The 22,628-nt window shown below is 52.5% G+C and overlaps 2 protein-coding genes across 2 annotated transcripts; both read right to left on the bottom strand.

The window, feature by feature from the left end:
- Positions 1 to 2,687: 2,687 nt before the first annotated feature.
- Positions 2,688 to 8,041, bottom strand: LOC121851808 (zinc finger protein 2 homolog; the record flags this gene model as incomplete). The annotated part of the gene is given in 3 exon segments (XM_042345896.1): positions 2,688 to 3,044; positions 7,197 to 7,531; positions 7,534 to 8,041. Coding segments are annotated over 3 exon segments (1,200 nt in total), but the record flags the coding sequence as incomplete, so codon positions are not given.
- Positions 8,042 to 16,992: 8,951 nt separating this feature from the next.
- On the bottom strand, positions 16,993 to 21,143 carry LOC121851807 (cyclin-dependent kinase 6-like). The gene is made up of 7 exons (XM_042345895.1): positions 20,932 to 21,143; positions 20,431 to 20,560; positions 19,711 to 19,881; positions 19,196 to 19,275; positions 18,026 to 18,076; positions 17,410 to 17,575; positions 16,993 to 17,094 (listed from the first exon to the last, which is right to left on the bottom strand). Exons 1-7 carry the CDS (start codon positions 21,141 to 21,143, stop codon positions 16,993 to 16,995), a joined length of 912 nt encoding a protein of 303 aa, XP_042201829.1.
- Positions 21,144 to 22,628: the final 1,485 nt, after the last annotated feature.

The raw sequence follows: 22,628 nt of genomic DNA, 5'->3' as shown, positions 1-22,628 counted from the left end.
TAATAGTAATATAATTATTTTTATGTTTTATTTTTTATTATATTATTACTTCCCTTCTACGTGACGACTTTACCGAAAGAACCAAGAAGTTGAATCCCTGCAGTCACGAAAGAAGATTTAAATCTAAATTTAGATCAAATACTTGTCCCCTCACTGTAACAATAAAACAGAGTTACAAAGTGGCGAGCCGCGTGAAGACACATTAATTTAAACTAACTCAGGCGAGGGCAGGAGGCAAGGCCCCGCGTGGCCAGGCCGCGCCTTGTGATGTTCCAACCTGGACATCGATTCCAATGCTACTCAATTGACATCCCTACGAGAGGCTCTACCTTGGTAAACAACAACCACAAACCACCACGAGAATTTATCATCTCAGATTTCAGAAAAAGCGAGGAGCGGGCAGCTTCCTGTTACCTCGTGACGTCACGCGGCAGCAGAAAGTGACATGACGTCACTTCCGGGATACAAGACACTCCCCTCCCACAGATTCAGCAGTGACCATCGCGGAGGTGACGTCACGCACCACAAGAGCGTGGTGGAGTGTGACGTCACAGAGCTGGATTGGAGTTTAAGTTTTTAGATTAAATTTCCATTGCTCCATCTCTTGAACAGAGACCCCTTGGGTGTGTGAGCTGAGCAACTACAACGTGGACATTATTGTGTGTGTACACAGTGTGTGTACACTGTGTGTGTGTGCACAGTGTGTGTGTACACTGTGTGTACACTGTGCGTGTGTGTGTACACTGTGTGTGTGTACACTGTGTGTGTGTGTGTACTGTGCGTGTGTACACTGTGCGTGTGTACACTGTGCGTGTGTACACTGTGCGTGTGTACACACGCACACTGTACACTGTGTGCGTGTGTACACTTTGTGTGTACACATTGTGTGTGTACAGTGTGTGCACAGTGTGTGCACAGTGTGTGAGTACAATGTGTGCGTATAGTGTGTGTACACAGTGTGTGTACACACACACACACTGTGTACACTGTGGGTGCACTGTGTGTACACTGTGTGTGCATTGTGTACGTACAGTGTGCGTTACATGTACGCACACAATCAGACAAGTATTCATTCTAAATTATTGACAGGCATATGCACATTTAATTACTGCAGTGAAATATACTGCATCAGATGACATCTTATTCTCTGGTTCTTTCAGTAAAGTCTCGTAGAACGAAATTTAATAGAATACGACGTTTCGATTGGAACACAAGCAACCATCGTCAGGTACAACAAGTAAATGAGAAAACATTGTGAACTTAGAAATATAATGCAACACAACACAAGAGTCAGCCAACACAACAGTCAACACCCTACCTGGTTGATTACGTTCTGCCAAAATTGAAAAATTTAGTTTAGATAACATCTTATTAACAAGGAGCTATTTAAAGAATGCACCCTCTACTGAACAGTGGATGTGAAACACACAATTGTGCAATTCAAAACGAGTAGGCCTTTGCATGTTGGCGTCTGGGTCAAAAATGTAGCAAATTCTAAACATTACCTACTAACGACACAGCTGAGATGACAGATCAATCATCGCCCCCTACTAACAGGCTCTTGTCCACACGCAGGCCGGTGCAGGGCCACCACCTTGTGCCACACAGGGGCAGCTGCTACTTGGGGTGCTCTTAGAATGTTTGAGACGAGGTACGATACAAAACTCCGAGTTGCTGAGCGGATTAAGTTAGCACCATGTAAAAGCAATTATAACATCGTGAATGCTTGGGAGCTTATTGGCTCTCAGAGATCTACCCAACACACAGGTCCACAAAGACTGGCCACCCTTACCCTGCAGATTGAACCTAGGAACTGAGTGTTCAACTTCACGTTATTGTCATTAAAGGCCTGTGACAAAGGTGCATCTATTGGAGCGACATCGTCTCTGGCTTACACATTTACCGGGTCTCCATTTCACTTTGTATTGTCTCGGAGGAAGTCCACCGACACATCCACTTCCACAAACTGCTGGGAGTTGCCTCGCTCTGCCTCAGTCAGAATTCTCCTCCTGCTTCACGTTGCCTCCATCCATGTGAAGGTCACATTCTGGACTTGAATCTTCATCTTCACACTTTACCTTCACTTCTTTACTCTTCACCATCACTTCTTCACATTCCACCTTCACCTCTTCATATTTCACCTTGGTACCTTTAAAAGTGTCCAAGCTTGGATTTTCTTCCGGTTCTTGTTTGATGAGGGATGGGCTCATTGCAGCACTTTGACTTTCACAAGCTGATTTCACACTCCAGTCCTTGTGGATCTTCTGATGCTTGTGTCTTCTCTGGTGTACTTGAAGATTGGAAGAATCTGAAAACGCCTTCCCGCACAGAATGCACTTGAAGGGTTTCTCTCCCGTGTGTGTTCTCTGGTGTCTTTTAAGATCTGATGACCGTGAAAGTGCCTTCCCACACACAGTGCACTTGAAGGGTTTCTCTCCCGTGTGTGTTCTCTGGTGTTTTATAAGAGAAGATGACTGTGAAAATGCCTTCCCACACACAGTGCACTTGAAGGGTTTCTCTCCCGTGTGTGTTCTTTGGTGTGTTACAAGAGTAGATGAATGTGCAAATGCCTTCCCACACACACTGCACTTGAAGGGTTTCTCTCCCGTGTGTGTTCTCTGGTGTCTTACGAGATGATGTAAAAAAGAAAACGCCTTCCCGCACAGAGTACACTTGAAAGGTTTCTCTCCTGTGTGTGTTCTCTGGTGTCTTTTAAGAACAGATGACCGTGAAAGTGCCTTCCCACACACACTGCACTTGAAGGGTTTCTCTCCCGTGTGTATTCTCTGGTGTTTTTTAAGAGAAGATGACTGTGCAAATGCCTTCCCGCACAGAGTACACTTGAAAGGTTTCTCTCCTGTGTGTGTTCTCTGGTATCTTTTAAGATTATTTGACTGTGAAAATGCCACCCCACACACACTACACTTGAAGGGTTTCTCTCCCGTGTGTGCTCTCTGGTGTCTTTTAAGATAATATGACCGTGAAAATGCCTTCCCACACACACTGCACTTGAAGGGTTTCTCTCCTGCGTGAGTTCTCTGGTGCTGTGTCAAATTTCCAGTCCGCTCCGTGCTGTATCCACGCCGGTCGCATTGTTGCCTTGCCGTACTGAGCTGTGCTGAGCGCCTTTGCTCCATCAGACCAAGCGACAGCTGCAGACAGAAAAAAATTATATCCACACCACCTACACGTCAGACACAGAGTAATGCATATACACAGTCACACGTGACTTACACGTCTATACTTATTCATATATTCATGATGTAGTGAAAAAGTTTCCCAAATTCATCACACAGGCTGTTATTGCACACAATGAGAGGGCAAATGGTCATAAAAATGCCTGGAAGCCCTCGTATCTCCGTGGTGAGATGTTAACTACCTCACCTGGTATACAGGAAGTCGTGGGTTCGATCCAGACCCTGACGCCTGCTGCTGTATATTTGGAGTTTGCGTGTCTCTCTCTCTCTGTGGTGAGATGTTAACTACCTCGCCTGGTATACAGGAAGTCGTGGGTTCGATCCCGACCCTGACGCCTGCTGCTGTATATTTGGAGTTTGCGTGTCTCTCTCTCTCCGTGGTGAGATGTTAACTACCTCGCCTGGTGTACAGGAAGTCGTGGGTTCGATCCCGACCCTGACGCCTGCTGCTGCTGCTGTATATTTGGAGTTTGCGTGTCTCTCTCTCTCCGTGGTCGCGTGGATTTTCCTCCGAATCTCCCGGGTTTGCCCTCCACATTTAGAGTCAACATCAGCACGCGTGCAGCGTCTTTGACCGATACACATTTCCACACGTATTCTTGGTTCTTTCGGTAAAGTTACGTAGATAGACAATAACAACAGATAATAAAATCAAATAAAGGACACTTGTGTTGCGATCGAAACGTCGTGGATTTATTTATTTACAATTTTGTTTACTTTTATTCATTTTATTATGTTATTTTTACTAAATTTTCCATCTACGTGACTTCACCGAAAGAACCAAGAATATGAATTGCTGCAGTTACTAAAGTTTTAAGTCAAAACATTGACACACGTTGACAAAACCCCACCCACCTTGTTGTTGTCGTGGGCAGGTAGCTTCTGTAAACAAGAGCGGTACAGCAGCTCAAGCGGGCTTGGGCTGGTAAAAAAACGAAAAAAAAACTGCGTTAATATCTACAGTAAACCAAAGTGACAAAGTAGCGAGCCGCGTGAAGACAAATTAAACTTAAGGGAGGGAATTAAAGCAAACGCGACCAGGCGAGGGCAGGAGGCAAGGCCCCGCGTGTCTAGGCCCCGCGTTGTAAAGTTCCAACTTGGACATCGATTCACAAGCTGCTGCTGCTGCTCTAGTGGCATCCCTACGAGAGAGAGAGAGAGCGAGGCTCTACCTTGGTAAACAACAACCACAACAACAACAACCACAACAACAACCACAACAACAACCACCACGACGATGAGAATTTCTCACCTCGGATTTCACTGCACGCGCGGGGCGACAGCTTCCTGTTACCCCGTGACGTCACGCGGTAGTAGGTGACATGACGTCACTTCCTGGGCACGAGACACGCCCCTCCTACAACGAGCGGCTCTGTAACTAAATGAGAATATGAATAAATTATGTTAATGAGACCGTCGCAATAAACTGGTGACGTCTTTAACGAACTCTTTATGTTAATGAGCCGCCAGTCACTGGGCGTGGCTTTGCCCAAATAAGGATTGGCAACTGGAACGATCTCTGCAGTGACCGAGGCGGAGGTGACGTCACGTTCAAGAGCGCAGGGGACTGGGCAGAGGGGGGTGAAATCCTTGGTGACATGACGTCACTAGCGAGGTACACCTCCCCTGGCGTTCCACGCGGATGACGTAATGCTGAGTGGTGACGTCACAGAGCGGGGTTGGAGTCTAAGTTGATTTAGATCCATTTTCCATTGCTCCATCTCTTGAACAGAGACCCCTTGGGTGTGTGTACACTGTGTGTGTGTACACTGTGTGTGTGTGTACACTGTGTGTGTGCACACTGTGTGTGTGTACACTGTGTGTGTGTGTACACTGTGTGTGTGTACACAGTGTGTGTGTACACTGTGTGTGTGTGTACACTGTGTGTGTGTACACTGTGTGTGTACACTGTGTGTGTGCACACTGTGTGTGTGTACACTGTGTGTGTGTGTACACAGTGTGTGTGTACAGTGTGTGTACACTGTGTGTGTACACTGTGTGTGTGTATATACACTGTCTGTGTGTACACTGTGTGTGTGTGTACACTGTGTGTGTGTACACTGTGTATACACAGTGCGTGTGTGTACATTGTGTGTGTGTGTACACTGTGTGTGTGTACACTGTGCGTGTGTGTACACTATGTGTGTATGTGTACACTGTGTGTGTGTACACTGTGTGTGTACTCTGTGTGTACTCTGTGTGTACATTGTGTACGTACAGTGTGTGTTACATGTACGCACACAATCAGACAAGTATTCATTCTAAATTATTGACAGGCATATGCACAAAATTTAATAACTGCAGTGAAATATACTGCATCAGATAACATCTTATTCTCTGGTTCTTTCAGTAAAGTCACGTAGAACGAAATTTAATAGAATACGACGTTTCGATTGGAACACAAGCAACCATCGTCAGGTACAACAAGTGAATTAGAAAACAGTGAACTTAGAAATATAATGCAACACAACACAAGAGTCAGCCAACACAACAGTCAACACCCTACCTGGTTGATTACGTTCTTCCAAAATTGAACAATATAGTTTAGATAACATCTTATTAACAAGGAGCTATTTAAAGAATGCACCCTCTACTGAACAGTGGATGTGAAACACACAATTGTGCAATTCAAAACGAGTAGGCCTTTGCAAGTTGGCGTCTGGGTCAAAAATGTAGCTAATTCTAAACATTACCGACTAACGACACAGCTGAGATAACAGATCAATCATCGCCCCCTACTGACAGGCTCTTGACAACACGCAGGCCGGTGCAGGGCAACCACCTTCTGCCACACAGGGGCAGCTGCTACTTGGGGATGCTCTTCGAGTGTTTCAGACAAGCACCATGCAACAGCAATTATGATGAGAACATCGTGAATGCTTGGGGGCTTATTGGCTCTCGCTCCTGGTGAGAGATTGACTCAACCCACAGGTCCACTAAGACTGGCCACTCGTCTTGCTTCTTTCGGTAAAGTCGTCACGTAGAAGGGAAGTAATAAAATAATAAAAATGAAACAATTCTCACGACGTTTCGGCCACAACGCAAGCAGCCGTCCTCAGGTAAAAACCAGGTCTGTCGAGGTGACAGCGTCTGAATGAAACAGCACACGAGCTTGGAGCATATATATAAGCTGGGTGCCTTGACAAAGGAATTTGCAAATCAAGAGGCATTTAGCATATTTATGAGAAATGCAGGTATGTGATTAGTACTACTTATGCCCGTGCATTATGCAGAATTAGCAGCATCAAAGGAAGGGGATAGGGGTAGCATTAACAAAGGGAAGGAGTGTTAATAGTATGTAGCTGCAGTAACTGGCCACTCGCTCTTACCCTGCAGGTTGAACCTAGGAACTGAGTGTTCAACTTCACGTTATTGTCATTAAAGGCCTGTGACAAAGGTGCATCTATTGCAGCGACATCGTCTCAGGCTGACACATCTACCGGGTCTCCATTTGACTTTGTGTTGTCTAGGAAGTCCACCCACACCTCCACAAACTGCTGGGAGTTTCGATTTAAAGCTTTCGTGACTGCAGGGATTAATCTTCTTGGTTCTTTCACCTAAGGACGGCTGCTTGCGTTGTGGCCGAAACGTCGTGAGAATTATTTGATCATGTTTTATTTGTATTATTGTATTACTTCCCTTCTACGTGACTTTACCGAAAGAACCAAGAAGATGCTTGGAGTTGCCTTACTCTGCCTCACAGTCAGAATTCTCCTCCTGCTTCACGTTGCCTCCATCGATGTGAAGGTCCCATTCTGGATTTGAATCATCATCTTCACATTTTATCTTCACTTCTTCGCTCTTCACCATCACCTCTTCAAATTTCACCTTCACCTCTTCATATTTCACCTCGTTACCTTTAAAAGTGTCCAAGCTGGGATTTTCTTCCGGTTCTTGTTTGATGAGGGATGGGCTCATTGCAGCACTTTGACTTTCACAAGCTGATTTCAGACTCCACTCCTGGTGGATATTCTGATGCTTGTGCATTCTCTGGTGTACATGAAGATGTTCTGACTGTGTAAACGCCTTCCCGCACGGAGTGCACCTGAAGGGTTTCTCTCCCGTGTGTGTTCTCTGGTGTTTTATAAGAGAAGATGACCGTGAAAATGCCTTCCCACACACAGTACACTTGAAGGGTTTCTCTCCCGTGTGGGTTCTCTGGTGTGCTTGAAGATGTGGTGATTGTGCAAACGCCTTCCCACACACACTGCACTTGAAGGGTTTCTCTCCCGTGTGTGTTCTCTGGTGTTTTATAAGAGAAGATGACCGTGAAAATGCCTTCCCACACACACTGCACTTGAAGGGTTTCTCTCCCGTGTGGGTTCTCTGGTGTTTTTAAGATTTGATGACTGTGTAAATGCCTTCCCACACACAGTGCACTTGAAGGGTTTCTCTCCTGTGTGTGTTCTCTGGTGTTTTTTAAGAGAAAATGACCGTGAAAATGCCTTCCCACACACACTGCACTTGAAGGGTTTCTCTCCCGTGTGTGTTCTCTGGTGTTTTATAAGAGAAGATGACAGTGAAAATGCCTTTCCACACACACTGCACTTGAAGGGTTTCTCTCCCGTGTGTGTTCTCTGGTGTACATGAAGATTTGATGAATGTGCAAACGTCTTCCCACACACACTGCACTTGAAGGGTTTCTCTCCTGTGTGTGCTCTCTGGTGGGTCTGAAGAGCAGATGGACATGCAAATGCCTTCCCACACACAGTGCACTTGAAGGGTTTCTCTCCTGTGTGTGCTCTCTGGTGGTGTGTCAAATTTACAGTCCGCTCCGTGCTGTATCCACGCTGGTCGCATTGTTGCCTTGCCGTACCGAGCTGTGCTGACTGCCTTTGCTCCATCAGACCAAGCGACAGCTGTAGACAGAAAAAAATAATATCCACACCACCTACACGTCAGTATCGAGGCACAGATGAATGCAAAAACACAGTCACACGTGACTTACACGTCTATACTTATTCATATATTCATAATGTCGTGAAAAAGTTTCCCAAATTCATCACACAGCTGTTATTGCACACAATGAGAGGGCAAATGGTCATAAATATGCCTGGAAGCCCTCGTATCTCCGTGGTGAGATGCTAACTACCTCACCTGGTATACAGGAAGTCGTGGGTTCGATCCCGACCCTGACGCCTGCTGCTGTATATTTGGAGTTTGCGTGTCTCTCTCTCTCTCTCCGTGGTGAGATGTTAACTACCTCACCTGGTATACAGGAAGTCGTGGGTTCGATCCCGACCCTGACGCCTGCTGCTGTATATTTGGAGTTTGCGTGTCTTCTCTCTCCGTGGTGAGATGTTAACTACCTCGCCTGGTATACAGGAAGTCGTGGGTTCGATCCCGACCCTGACGCCTGCTGCTGCTGTATATTTGGAGTTTGCGTGTTCTCTCTCTCCGTGGTGAGATGTTAACTACCTCGCCTGGTATACAGGAAGTCGTGGGTTCGATCCCGACCCTGACGCCTGCTGCTGTATATTTGGAGTTTGCGTGTCTCTCTCTCTCTCTGCGTGGTGAGATGTTAACTACCTCGCCTGGTATACAGGAAGTCGTGGGTTCGATCCCGACCCTGACGCCTGCTGCTGCTGTATATTTGGAGTTTGCGTGTCTCTCTCTCTCTCTCCGTGGTGAGATGTTAACTACCTCGCCTGGTATACAGGAAGTCGTGGGTTCGATCCCGACCCTGACGCCTGCTGCTGTATATTTGGAGTTTGCGTGTCTCTCTCTCTCTCTCCGTGGTGAGATGTTAACTACCTCGCCTGGTATACAGGAAGTCGTGGGTTCGATCCCGACCCTGACGCCTGCTGCTGTATATTTGGAGTTTGCGTGTCTCTCTCTCTCTCCGTGGTGAGATGTTAACTACCTCACCTGGTATACAGGAAGTCGTGGGTTCGATCCCGACCCTGACGCCTGCTGCTGCTGCTGTATATTTGGAGTTTGCGTGTCTCTCTCTCCGTGGTCGCGTGGATTTTCCTCCGAATCTCCCGGGTTTCCCCTCCACATTTAGAGTCAACATCAGCACGTTTAGCGTCTTTGACCGATACACATTTCCACACGTATTCTTGGTTCTTTCGGTAAAGTCACGTAGATAGACAATAACAACAGATAATAACATCAAATAAATGCCACTTGTTGCGATCGAAACGTCGTGGGTTTTTTTTATTTATTTACAATTTTGTTTACTTTTATTCATTTTATTATTGTTATTTTTATAAATTTTCTATCTCCGTGACTTCACCGAAAGAACCAAGAATATGAATTGCTGCAGTTACGAAAGTTTTAAGTCAAAACATGACACACGCGTTGACAAAACCCACCCACCTTGTTGTTGTTGTGGGCAGGTAGCTTCTGTAAACAAGAGCGGTACAGCAGCTCAGGCGGGCTTGGGCTGGTAAAAAACGAAAAAAAAACTGCGTTAATATCTACAATAAACCAAAGTGACAAAGTAGCGAGCCGCGTGAAGACAAATTAAACTTAAGGGAGGGAATTAAAGCAAACGCGACCAGGCGAGGGCAGGAGGCAAGGCCCCGCGTGTCTAGGCCCCGCGTTGTAAAGTTCCAACTTGGACATCGATTCACAAGCTGCTGCTGCTCTAGTGACATCCCTACGAGAGAGAGAGCGAGGCTCTAGCTTGGTAAACAACAACAACCACAACAACAACAACAACAACCACAACAACAACAACAACCGCAATGAAATTTCTCACCTCGGATTGCAGTTCACACGCGGACCTCCAGCTTCCTGTTAGCTCGTGACGTCACGCGGCAGCAGATGACGTCACGCGGCAGCAGATGACGTGACGTCACGCGGCAGCAGATGACATGACGTCACTTCTGGGGTACAAGACCCTCCCTCCCACAATGAGAGGCTACCCTAACTGAATAAATTAATAAATTATGTTGATGTATGCGATCATCAACATTATCAATAAACATCATTTACACCATCATATACAACAACATCATCAGCATCAACAACATCATCAGCATCAGCAACATCATTAATAACATCATCTACACCATCATCAGCAACATCATCACCACCCTAGCATCAGCAGCAATATCATCAACATCATCAGAAGCAGCATCAACAACATCATCAGCATCAACAACATCATCAGCAACATCAACAACAACATCATCAGCATCAACAACATCATCAGCAGCATCAACAACAACATCAGCATCAACATCATCATCAGCATCAACAAAACAACATCAGCATCAACATCATCATCAGCATCAACAACAACATCAGCAACAACAACAACAGCAACATCAACAACAACATCAACAACATCAACAAAACACATCATCAACAACATCAACATCAACAACATCATCAGCATCAACAACAACAGCATCATCATCAGCAACACCGTCACCATCTAGAACAGAGGGGAGGGAAGACTGCGGCCTAGTCGGCCTCGGGCCATCCCGAGTTTTCCTAGCGGACCCGCCGCGCCCGGAGCGCCTCCCCCGGCAGGAGTCGGGATCGAATAACGGGTCCGCCGGGCGTGGTGAACACACACAGTGTACACACACACAGTGTACAACAACACACAGTGTACACACACACACAGTGTACACCACACACAGTGTACACACACACACAGTGTACACACACACAGTGTACACACACACACAGTGTACACACACAGTGTACACACACACAGTGCACACACACACAATGTACACACACAGTGTACACACACACAGTGTACACACACACACACAGTGCACACACACAGTGTACACACACATTGTACACACACAGTGTACACACACACAGTGTACACACACACAGTGCACACACACAGTGTACACACACACAAGTACACACACATTGTACACACACAGTGTACACACAGCATCTCACACACAGTGTACACACAGCAACTCACACAGTGCACACACAGTGTACACACACCTCACACACAGTGTATATACACACACAGTGCACACACACACACTGAGTGTATACACACACAGTGTACACACACACACATACACACACAGTGTACACACACACATTGTACACACACACAGTGTACACACACACAGTGTACACACACACACAGTGTACACACACAGACAGACAACACACACACAGACACACACAGTGTGTACACACACACAGTGTACACACAGACACACAGTGTACACACACACACACTGTACACACACAGTGTACACACACACACATGCACACCCAGACACACATACACACTGTACACACACACACTGTACACACACACAGTATACACACACACACTGTGCACACACACATTGTACACACACACACAGACACACACACAGACAAACACACAGACACACACAGTGTGTACACACACACAGTGTACACACAGACACACAGTGTACACACACACAGACACACATACACAGTGTCAGACAGACACACACACAGACACACACATTGTACACACACACACAGTGTACACACACACAGACACACACAGTGTGTACACACAGACACTCCAACACACAACCGGTTAGTGCTGCTCCAGTGACAGATTGGCACGGTATGTCACGTGATAAACCTTGCGAATTGGCTGTCGGCTGATGGCCGGTTTAACGACACGCAAACATTCAAACTTAATTTGGAGTTGGAGTTTGTGTCTCTCTCTCATCATCACGGTGGCTAGGAGATGTTAACTCCCTCGCCTGGTATGCAGGAGGTCGTGGGTTTGATCCCGAACTGAAGATTCTTGCTGTATATTTGGAGTTTGTGTGTCTCTCTCATCATCATCACGGTGGCTAGGAGATGTTAACTACCTCGCCTGGTATGCAGGAGGTCGTGGGTTTGATCCGGATACTGAAGATCCTTGCTGTATATTTGGAGTTTGTGTGTCTCTCTCATCATCATCACGGTGGCTAGGAGATGTTAACTACCTCGCCTGGTATGCAGGAGGTCGTGGGTTCGATCCCGGCCCTGGCGACGCCTACTGTTGTATATTTGGAGTCTGCGTGTCTCTCTCTCTCATCATCATCAGTGAGTGGGTGAGGTGAGTGGGTGAGGTGAGTGGGTGAGGTGAGTGGGTGGGAGAGTGTGTGAGCGAGTGGGTGTGTGGGTGAGTGGGTGGGTGAGTGTGTGAGGTGAGTGTGTGTGCAGGTGAGTGGGGGGTGAGTGGTGTGAGTGTGCGGGTGAGTGTGCGGGTGAGTGTGCGGGTGAGTGTGCGGGTGTGTGTGCGGGTGAGTGTGCGGGTGAGTGGCGGGTGAGTGTGTGAGGTGAGTGTGTGAGGTGAGTGAGTGAGCGAGTGGGTGTGCGGGTGAGTGGGTGGGTGAGTGGGTGGGTGAGTGTGTGAGCGAGTGTGTGAGCGAGTGGGTGTGCGGGTGGGTGAGTGGGTGGGTGTGTGAGCGAGTGGGTGGGTGGGTGAGTGTGTGAGCGAGTGGGTGTGCGGGTGAGTGGGTGGGTGTGTGAGCGAGTGGGTGTGCGGGTGAGTGGGTGGGTGAGTGTGTGAGGTGAGTGTGTGAGCGAGTGGGTGTGCGGGTGAGTGGGTGGGTGAGTGTGTGAGCGAGTGGGTGTGCGGGTGAGTGGGTGGGTGAGTGTGTGAGCGAGTGGGTGAGGTGAGTGTGTGGGTGAGTGTGTGAGCGAGTGTGCAGGTGAGTGTGTAGGTGAGTGTGTGAGCGAGTGGGTGTGCGGGTGAGTGGGTGGGTGAGTGTGTGAGGTGATGTGTGAGCGAGTGGGTGTGCGGGTGAGTGGGTGGGTGAGTGTGTGAGCGAGTGGGTGTGCGGGTGAGTGGGTGGGTGAGTGTGTGAGCGAGTGGGTGGGTGAGTGTGTGAGGTGAGTGTGTGAGCGACTGGGTGTGTGAGGTGCGTGGATGGGTCAGTGAGTGGATGAGTGAGGAGGGGTACCAGGTCGTCTACTGGGGGTGAGGGGTCATTATACAGGGCGGTTCAAAGGTCAAGACACAGTTTCTTGGGTTTCTATTTTATTGTGATTTTCCGAGTTTACAAAGGTAGCTCTCTCTCCATCCGTCTCTCCACTCTCTCTTCCTCTCTCCACTGCTGGGCCTGTAGGCTTGGCCCGAGCGAGTTCCCGCCTTTTCACGAGTTGATTCCGCCCCCGCCGTGGCTTTGTCGGCACGAGGCTTCTGCGCCGGTGAGTGTCAAGGGCTCCAACGGGCCCCAAGCCGCTGCCCCGTCGTCACCGCCGCCGTGGACAAAGCCGCCGATGCTCGACATCATGAGCTGCGTGGAGAGGGACCTTCTGGACCTCGTGTTGCGCACGGGCTACAACATCGTCCAGGAGAACGGACAGAGGAAGCTGGGACCGCCGCCCGACTGGCAGGGCCCCCTCCCGCCCGCGGCTGCGAGGTGTTCCTGGCGAGGATCCCGTGCGACCTCTACGAGGACGAGCTGGTGCCCGTGCTGGAGGCGGTGGGGCGGCTGTACCAGCTGCGCCTCATGATGACGTACCACGGAGAGAACCGCGGCTACGCCTTCGCCACCTTCGCGACGCGCTCGCAAGCCGCGGACGCCGTCAGGAGACTCCACGACTTGGAGATCCGCCCGGGCCGACGGATCGCGGTTCCGTGAGCGTCGACAATCGCCGCCTCTTCTTGGCGGGGCTGCCGAAGGTCAAGACGCGGGCCGAGGTGATGGCGGCGATGAGCGACGTCACGGAGGGCGTCGTGGACGTCCAGATGCGCTTCTGTCGCCACGACAGGAGCCACAGCCGAGGCTTCGCGCTCGTCGAATACGAGAGCCACCGCGCGGCCTGCATGGCCCGCAGGGTGCTGCTGCCGTACTCCTTCCGGCTGTGGGGCCGAGACATCCACGTGGACTGGGCCATCCCGCAGCGAGACCCGGGGGCGGCGGCTGCTGCTGCTGCTGCCGCGGCGGTGGCAACGGAAGACGACGAGGAAGGGGGGGAGGAGGCGGTGGAGGAGGAGGTGGGAGGTGGGGAGGAGGAGGTGGGGGGGAGGAGGAGGCAATGGAAGACGAGGAGGAGGTGGCGGCAGTCCCAGGCCTCCCGCCGCCGGAGTGCGCCGTCTCCGACAAGGCCCCGCACAACCTGTTTGTGGGCTGGGCGGCGCACACGCTGCTCTGGCGGGCACCTCACCACCCGTGGCCCACGCCAATCGGTCTGGACGAGCTGCCGGAGACGGCCGTCTTGTCGTGGGAGACGCGTTTGCAGGCGCTGCTACGGAGCGCCGGCGTGGGCCACGCGACCTTCGAACTGCACGCTCACTCGGAGCCCGGCAGGCCCATGGGCCTCCTGTACAAGGTCTCCGTTCCCGGGATGATGCGGGAAGGCAGCGGCTTCTTCCCCGCGGTGCTGAGCTCCAGCGCGGAAGGAGCTCGCGAAGTGGCCAGCGGCCTTCTCTACGAAATCCTCGGCGACGCCAACCCCCTGAGGGTGGGCCCGGTCCCCGCCGCCACGCTGCCTCCCGGCTGCCCCGTCCGGAACCTCCCGGCGTATCCCGGCGACTTCCCCGCGCCCCGGCAGCCGGTCGCCGCGCGCCTGCCGACGAGCGGCACGCACCCGTAGTGCCGCGTGGCCGTCGCGGCGGCGTTCGTCAGGCCGCGGACGGCATCCCACCGCTCGGCGTTCGCTCTGAAGCTCACGTCCGCTCTGCCGTGTTCACCGTCAAACCGCAAGTTGCCCGCCCGCTCACTCGACGTGCTCACGTTGATCGGTTGTTGCCTCTGTGGCCGTACCCGTGAATCCCTTCCCAGGCCAGCGGGCGTGACCCCGTGACCTCGCCAGGTGTGACCCCGTGACGTCACCAGGCGTGACCCCCGTGACCCCCCAGGTGTGACCCCGTGACATCACCAGGTGTGACCCCGTGACGTCACCAGGCGTGACCCCGTGACCCCGCCAGGTGTGACCCCGTGACATCACCAGGCGTGACCCCGTGACGTCACCAGGCGTGACCCCGTGACCTCGCCAGGTGTGACCCCCGTGACCTCGCCAGGCGTGACCCCGTGACGTCACCAGGTGTGACCCCGTGACGTCACCAGGTGTGACCCGTGACCCCGCCAGGCGTGACCCTGTCATTACACTTTAATGAAAACCGACAACTGAATCCGTAAAAAAAAAATGATTTCAGGTGTTTGACGCGTCAACGCCATTTCGTTTTGAAAATGTCGGGGAGAAAAAAATATTTTTTCACATCGCATTTTGATTCATCAAATAGAAAAACCCACTCACCCACCCACACACTCGCTCACCCACTCACCTCACACACCCACCTCACCCACTCACCCACCCACACACTCGCTCACCCACTCACACACCCACTCACTCGCTCACCCACTCACCCACCCACACACTCGCTCACCCACTCACCTCACACACTCACCTCCACCCACTCACCTCACACACCCACTCGCTCACTCACCTGTTCACACACACACTCACCCACTCATCTGTTCACACACTCACCCACTCACGTAGCGACTTTGCTACACACGGAGATGTCCGTGCACCGCCTCGTTTGCACAGCCTCTATCCCTGTGCCACGTGTAGTTCGTGCACACACAGCTGTTAAAGAGTTTGATGTTTTATCGATTTACAATTTACGTGTGTTTTTTCCCCGTAATGGTTTTTTGTTAATGTTTTAGCGGAAATAAAGTCCTGAAAAGTCTCTTCCTCTCTCTCTCGACTCTCTCGGCCGAGTATCTGCCACTGATGGTTGTGAGTGTCGCATGCTTGGGACCCGTCTTCCCCTCCTCTGCGGATTTAATTTGATGTGCTGATTCCGTTTAGAACAGGTCCCTGCGGGGTGGGCTGGTAGGAACGAACAAATGAATGGCTATAATAAAATGAAATGGCGGGGGTACGATACGAAGGGAGAGTTTGAGGCCTAGTTCTAGGCTTTAGGCCTAGCTGTAGGCTTTAGGCCGCTGTGAGTTAATTTGTAATTTAAATGTTTTCATTAAAAACTATCTCAGGGAATTATAAGGGAATGTTACACTTGTTTAGCCAGGAAAGCCTCACTGAGTCTAAAGGTTTTTGTAGGGTCCTGCCAAGTGTTTGCAGTAGGGGGCGATGTTGCTACACCTAATCGGACATCGGACGGACGATATAATCTATTGTAGGCTGGTTCACTTCGTTCCTACCAGTATAAAGGATTTAAATAACCTATAACTATAGGGTGACACCTGTCGGCCTGGAGTGGTGATTACGGTCATGGGTGCATTACGCAATGCCTCATTATATGGGGGGTGGGGGGGCGTATCTGGGGTGAAGATGAAGGCGGAGTCGGTCAAGAAGCTCCTCTGGGAAGCGGCTGGAGGGTTCTGGAAAGGGGGCGTGGCCAGAGGTGGCGCTTGGCGGATATGAGGGATGATGGACCGGCGGTTCGTGCCGCCGTGGTGCTGGCTGCGTCGCTGCTCGCCGGCATCATCTCTTCGTGGCCGACCTCGTGACGGATATTCGGCAGGACGGGCAGCTGGCGTGGCGAGGCCGGAGATGGGGCTGCGTGTCAGGATCGCCAGTGTGCAGCCGCGTTACGCGAGAGAGTGTGCTCTCAATAAGTCGCCCGCTGCACATTTGTGAAAACAACAACAACAACACGACGACGACAACAACAACAACAACAAAGAGGTACCTCGCCATTCTTTTGCTGCTTCAGAGTTAACTTTTATTACCCTTTAGCTTTTTTATTCGGTAAAGTCACGTCGGCGAAACATTAAAACAAATCGAATGACGACGTTTCGGGCGCAACACAAGCGACCCTCTTAAGGTGGGGCAACAAAAAAGGACGCAAACTCCTTAGGCCTCGCCCCGGGGCCTACTCCTTAGGCCTTGCCCCAGGGCCTACTCCTTAGGCCTCGCCCGTGGCCACGCCTGCGGCCTCAGAGAAGTACGGATGGAAGAGGGCGACAGACGCAGAGATGCGCTTGCGGGGGCTGAAGGTCAGCAGCTCCTGCGGGAGGCACGGCCGTGCGTGCGGAGGGCGCGGAGAGACACAGAGAGACACAGAGAGACACACAGAGACACAGAGTTAATACAGAGACACAGAGACACAGAGAGACACAGAGAGACACAGAGAGACAGACAGAGACACAGAGAGACACAGAGACACAGAGAGACACAGACACACAGAGAGACACAGACACACAGAGAGACACAGAGAGACACAGACACACAGAGACGAGAGGCGATGCGTTATTGCCCGCTCAACGGTAATCCCCGTCGAAGCGCGACAATTGCCGTCGCGTACAATCCGCCCGCGTCTCACCAGCAGCAGCGCCATCGCCAAGTTCTCGTTGCCCGGCGCGACCTCCAGCCCCATCTCCGGCGTGGAGTCGACCAGGGCCCGCGGGGCAGCGTGGAGACCGGCAAAAGCGCCGTGCGGCAGGGAGGCTCCGAGCAGCCACTCCTCCAGGCTCGGCACGCCCAGCAGACTGGGACATGGGGGACACGGGGGAGGGGGGGGGTAAGGGGGGGGTAGGGGGGAAGGGGGGGCGGCGGAGGTGACGGTGAGAATTCGGCTGTTGACTATCAACCCACTTTCATCAATGATTGCGCAACGGAGTGGCTGTTGTGGAATTTACATCAGCAGCCAAATACTCCTGCCCCCCCCTCCTCCTTCTTCTCCTCCCCCTTCCCCCTCCCCCCCCTCCTTCCCCCTCCTCCTCCTCCTCCCCCTTCCCCTCCTCCTCCTCCCCCCCCTTCTTCTCCTCCCCCTTCCCCCCTCCTCCCCCTCCCTCCTCCCCCTCCTCCCCCTTCCCTCTCCCCCTCCCCCCACCTCCTCCCCCCCCTCCCCACCCACATTGCTCTCCGCTAACAAATGAGATGGCGTCTATTGGCCCCCCGCGCCGCTCCCCACGGCACGCTCGCCACGAGCTACTCACCCGAATATCTTCGTCAGCTGATCGACATCGGAGCCTCCGGGGAAGAGAGGCCTGCGTTGAGGGGAGACAAGGAGGTCACCTGATGCGACGTCGCTTAGAACCTTTTTGCTTCTTTCGGTAAAGTCACGTAGAAGGGAAATCATAAAATAATAAAACGCAATAAAATACAATTCTCACGACGTTTCGGCCACAACGCAAGCAGCCGTCCTCGGTGAAGAGCAAGTCTGTCGGAAAGACAGCGTCTGAATGAGCACCACCAGGCTTGGCAGCGTATATACTTAAATATATACTTAAATATACGCTGCCAAGCTTGGTGGTGTTCAGAAGAACAGGTCTGTCGGAAAGACACATCATCATAATAACAACAACACCAATTCAATGGGGGAGAGGTGGCATGGTGTTCGGTCGGACCCACGGGGGCACCTATCCTGGCACGGGCGCCATGGCGACGCCACCCTGCCAGGCCTGTGGTGACATTGCGTGCGGGAGAGGTGGGTGGGTGGCTGTGTGGGTGGTTTGGTGGGTGGGTGGATTGATAGGTGGGTGGCTGTGTGGCTGGGTGGTGGTTTTGTGGATTGGTGGGTGGGTTGATAGGTGGGTGGGTGTGTGGTGGGTGGGTGTGTGGGTGGGTGGTGAGTGAGTGGGTGGGTGGGTGGGTGGGTTGGTGGGTGGGTTGATAGGTGGGGTGGGTGTGTGGGTGGCTGGGTGGTTTGGTGGATTGGTGGGTGGATGGGTTGATAGGTGGGTGGGTGGGTGGTTTGGTGGGTTGATAGGTGGGTGGGTGTGTGGGTTGGTGGGTGGCTGGGTGGGTGGATTGGTGGGTGGGTGGGTGTGTGGGTGGCTGGGTGTGTGGTTTGGTGGGTGGGTTGCTAGGTGGGTGGGTGGGTTGCTAGGTGGGCGGGTGGGTTGCTAGGTGGGTGGGTGGGTTGCTAGGTGGGTGGGTGGGTTGCTAGGTGGGCGGGTGGGTTGCTAGGTGGGTGGGTGGGTTGCTAGGTGGGTGGGTTGCTAGGTGGGTGGGTGGGTTGCTAGGTGGGTGGGTTGCTAGGTGGGTGGGTGGGGTTGCTAGGTGGGTGGGTTGCTAGGTGGGTGGGTTGCTAGGTGTGTGGGTGTGCGGGTGGCGGTGCTCAAGGAGCACCTGCGTGTAAACATCTCAGCAAAGATGCAGCCGACGCTCCACAGGTCGGCGCGGCCGGGCCGCAGGTCACCCCCAGCAGCAGCAGCTCCGGGGCGCGGTACCACGACGGGGACACCTACAGCAGCACACACACAAAGACAAAGATCCCCCGTGTAGCCTTCACACACCGTAGGGGCAAGTGCCGTTAGCAGCGCCTATGACGGCCGGCACACGAGGGGGTGGGTGGCCAGCACCGCCCCGGCCGCCTTTGTCTCCCGGTGGCGATGTTTACCGCGCACCGCACCGGGTACTCTTTTGGGGCTGAGTCAACCTAGGGGAGGCCCGGGACCGGTTAAGATAATCGTCGCCGGTGTTGGCCGGAAGACAGATTCAGACGCTGTCTCCCCGACAGACCTGGTCTTCACCTGAGGACGGCTGCTTGCGTTGTGGCCGAAACGTCGTGAGAATTATTTTATTATGTTTTATTTTTATTATTTTATTACTTCCCTTCTACGTGACGACTTTACCGAAAGAACCAAGAAGACCTCTCTCTCTCACTCTCTCTACTCACCGCCGGGGTGGGAGCCCTGCTCGCGCTGTCCAGGAAGCGTCCGAGCCCCCAGCCGGCGATCTTGACGCGCCCCGAGGCCGTCACCAGGACGCTGCGTGGCGTGAGCTCGCGGTGCTCCAGGCCGTGGCCGTGCAGGTAGCGCAGCCCACACAGCAGCTGGCGCGTCACCTCCTGGGCACGGCGCAAGGTCACGGCACAAGGTCACGGCGCAAGGTCACGGCACAAGGTCACGGCGGCAAGGTCACAGGCACAAGGTCACGGCACAAGGGCACGGCACAAGGTCACGGCGCAAGGTCACGGCACAAGGTCACGGCGCAAGGGCACGGCGCAAGGGCACGGCACAAGGTCACGGCGCAAGGTCACGGCGCAAGGGCACGGCACAAGGTCACGACACAAGGAGGGGGGGGGGGAGTGTAAACTCGTTAGCCGCTCCGAGGCTCGGCTGGCAACGTGCGTGCGAGATACACAGAGACTGGTAGACTCATAGAGACTCAGAGATACACAGAGACACACAGAGACTCATAGAGACTCATAGAGACTCAGAGACACACAGAGACTCATAGAGACTCATAGAGACACAGAGACACACAGAGACTCATAGAGACTCACAGAGACACACAGAGACCCATAGAGATACACAGAGACTCTGAGAGTGGTGTTGCCTTTTGGGGGTGGGGTAGGGAGTGACGGGGTGGGTGGTGGTGGTGCTGGCGGTGGCACCTTGATGTGGTGGGACGGTGTGTGGGGCGACTTCCCCAGGTAGGTGGACAGATCCTGGTCTACGAGCTCACAGACCACGGCGTGACGCGCGCCGCCCTCGTCACGAATATCCACAAAGACGTCCAGCAGCCTGGGGCAGGCCGGTCGGGGGTCGGGGGTCGGGGTCGGAGACATCAGAGCAAGAGAGCGCAGAAGTCATCTCGGTTTGACGACGACGACGACGACGATCTGTCTCCTAATCTTTTCAAGACACGATGACCGTGGACAATTGGAGGACGGAGGCTGACGTGGCGACGATTGCGAGGGATTGTGACGCGGCGCGAGGGGTGGGAGAGACACCCACCTCACCACGTTGGGGTGCTCCAACTCCATCCACGGTGGAGATGGCGACAACGTAAGGCGAGTGACACCAAGACACGATGACCGTGGAGGATTGGAGGCTGACGCGGCGACGATTGCGAGGGATTGTGACGCGGCGCGAGGGGTGGGAGAGACACCCACCTCACCACGTTGGGGTGCTCCAGCTTCGTGAGCAGCTGTAGCTGCAGCAGCTGCCAGGCATCTTCCTCCGGGCCCCCGCCTGTCTGCAGGCGCAGGCCCTTGAGCAGCGCCACAAAGCGGCCCTGGTCCCGGAGGTCGCGAGCCTTGAAAGTCGTCGCGGCCCCGTAGACCCCAGCGCCCAACTCGGCCACGGACTCGTACTGCTGCTCCATCCCCGCCGCCCCCAAACGCTTCGAACGCAGACGCCGCCGGTCACGTGGATGTCCTCTGCTGCCGGAAGGACGCCGCCGCTAGCAGCAGCAGCAGCAGCGATCACACAGAGACGCAAGAGAGACAGAGAGAGAGAGAATTGTCACAGAGGGTCACAGATACACATAGAGGGTAAATGGGCGAGGTTAATGACTGTGGCTCATGCAGCTGCAATGGCTGCTTTGGGTATGCGGTTCAGACCTCCCCAGAGACCCTGGCTGACAGAGGAGGTCTTCAGGCTGGCTGAGAAAAAGCGACAGGCCCACTCTCATAGTCTACGGCATTCCACGTCAGAGAATGAGGAGGCTTACCGCAGCCTTCGCTCGGAGGTTCTGAGAGCCGTGAGGCGCTGCAATGATGGGTGGTGGTCGCGGGTTTCTGAGGAGATGGAATCTGCCTCAGTAGCCCGTGATCAGACATCGCTGTTTAATTCCATCAAAAACGTAAATTGTAGTGCCACACCTATCACCGTCATTAGGGGAAAGAATGGTGATCCAATCTCTGATCCCCAGGAACAGGTTTGCAGATTTGCTGAGCATTTCTGTGAGGTCCTGGGGGAGGGGAAATCCCTCAGCCAGGAAAACATCATGGCACAAAGTGGGGATGACACTGCTGAGGCTGCGGTGCCTCAAATATTGGAAGAAGTCACCCCCTGTGAGTGACTGGCTGAGGTGCCATCTGTTGAGGAAGTCCTGAAGGAGATCCAGAGTCGAGACCAGGAAAGGCACCAGGCAGAGATGATCACCCAAGGGAAATTCTAGACAGACCAGCCTAAACATTTAGGCTGGCCTGTCTATGATCCATCTTAACCGGTTAGAAACATTTAGGCTGGCCTGTCTACGATCCATCCTCGGATAACCAGGCTGGATTGTGTGTGGAGCTCACAAATCCTTGAAAGATCTGGACAAAGTCCTATTGGTGAGCTCCTCCGGCAGGCAAGGCTGCGTTGGCTGGGTCATGTAACCCGCATGCCCAGCCACCGCATGCCTAAACAGATTTCGTTCGGCCCGTTTTTTTTGGTTTGCCATGTTTGTTGATGTACAGAGTTAGACTGATGGCCTTAATCTAAGTTGTCTTGTGGTTGTTGTTGTTTGACTTGCATCCCACTGGGATTTTTGCACATGGCGTTGGTGTAACGGTACTTTTTCTGCAATATTTTGGTCTTTTCTAAGATTTTCTGTTTGCACTTAGTCACATATTCACTTTAAGATGTTTTCTTGTTCATATTTTTGTTTTTTGTTTGTTGCGGTTGCACCAGATTCAAGAGCCGAATGGCTCACAGGGCTATACGTAATACATGAACTTGAACTTGATAGAGGGGCGTCATGGTTGGGATCGAACCCACGACCTTCTGTAGACCAGGCGAGGTAGTTAACATCTCTACAGGGTCGCGATCGAACTCACGACCTCCTGTAGACCAGGCGAGGACCTCCTGTAGACCAGGCGAA

The sequence above is a fragment of the Callorhinchus milii genome, unplaced genomic scaffold (genome assembly GCF_018977255.1).
Source record: "Callorhinchus milii isolate IMCB2004 unplaced genomic scaffold, IMCB_Cmil_1.0 Scaffold147, whole genome shotgun sequence".
Lineage (NCBI taxonomy): Eukaryota > Metazoa > Chordata > Chondrichthyes > Chimaeriformes > Callorhinchidae > Callorhinchus > Callorhinchus milii.
This window is presented reverse-complemented; position numbering and strand designations above follow the sequence as displayed.

Coding starts and splice junctions, on each gene's coding strand:
- LOC121851807 (XM_042345895.1), bottom strand. CDS start 21,143: ATGGAGCAGCAGTACGAGTCCGTGGCCGAGTTGGGCGCTGGGGTCTAC. Junction 19,882..20,430: donor CACCGTCCCACCACATCAAG/GTGCCACCGCCA, acceptor CGCCGTGCCCAG/GAGGTGACGCGCCAGCTGCT. Junction 17,576..18,025: donor CAGCTGACGAAGATATTCGG/GTGAGTAGCTCG, acceptor CCCATGTCCCAG/TCTGCTGGGCGTGCCGAGCC.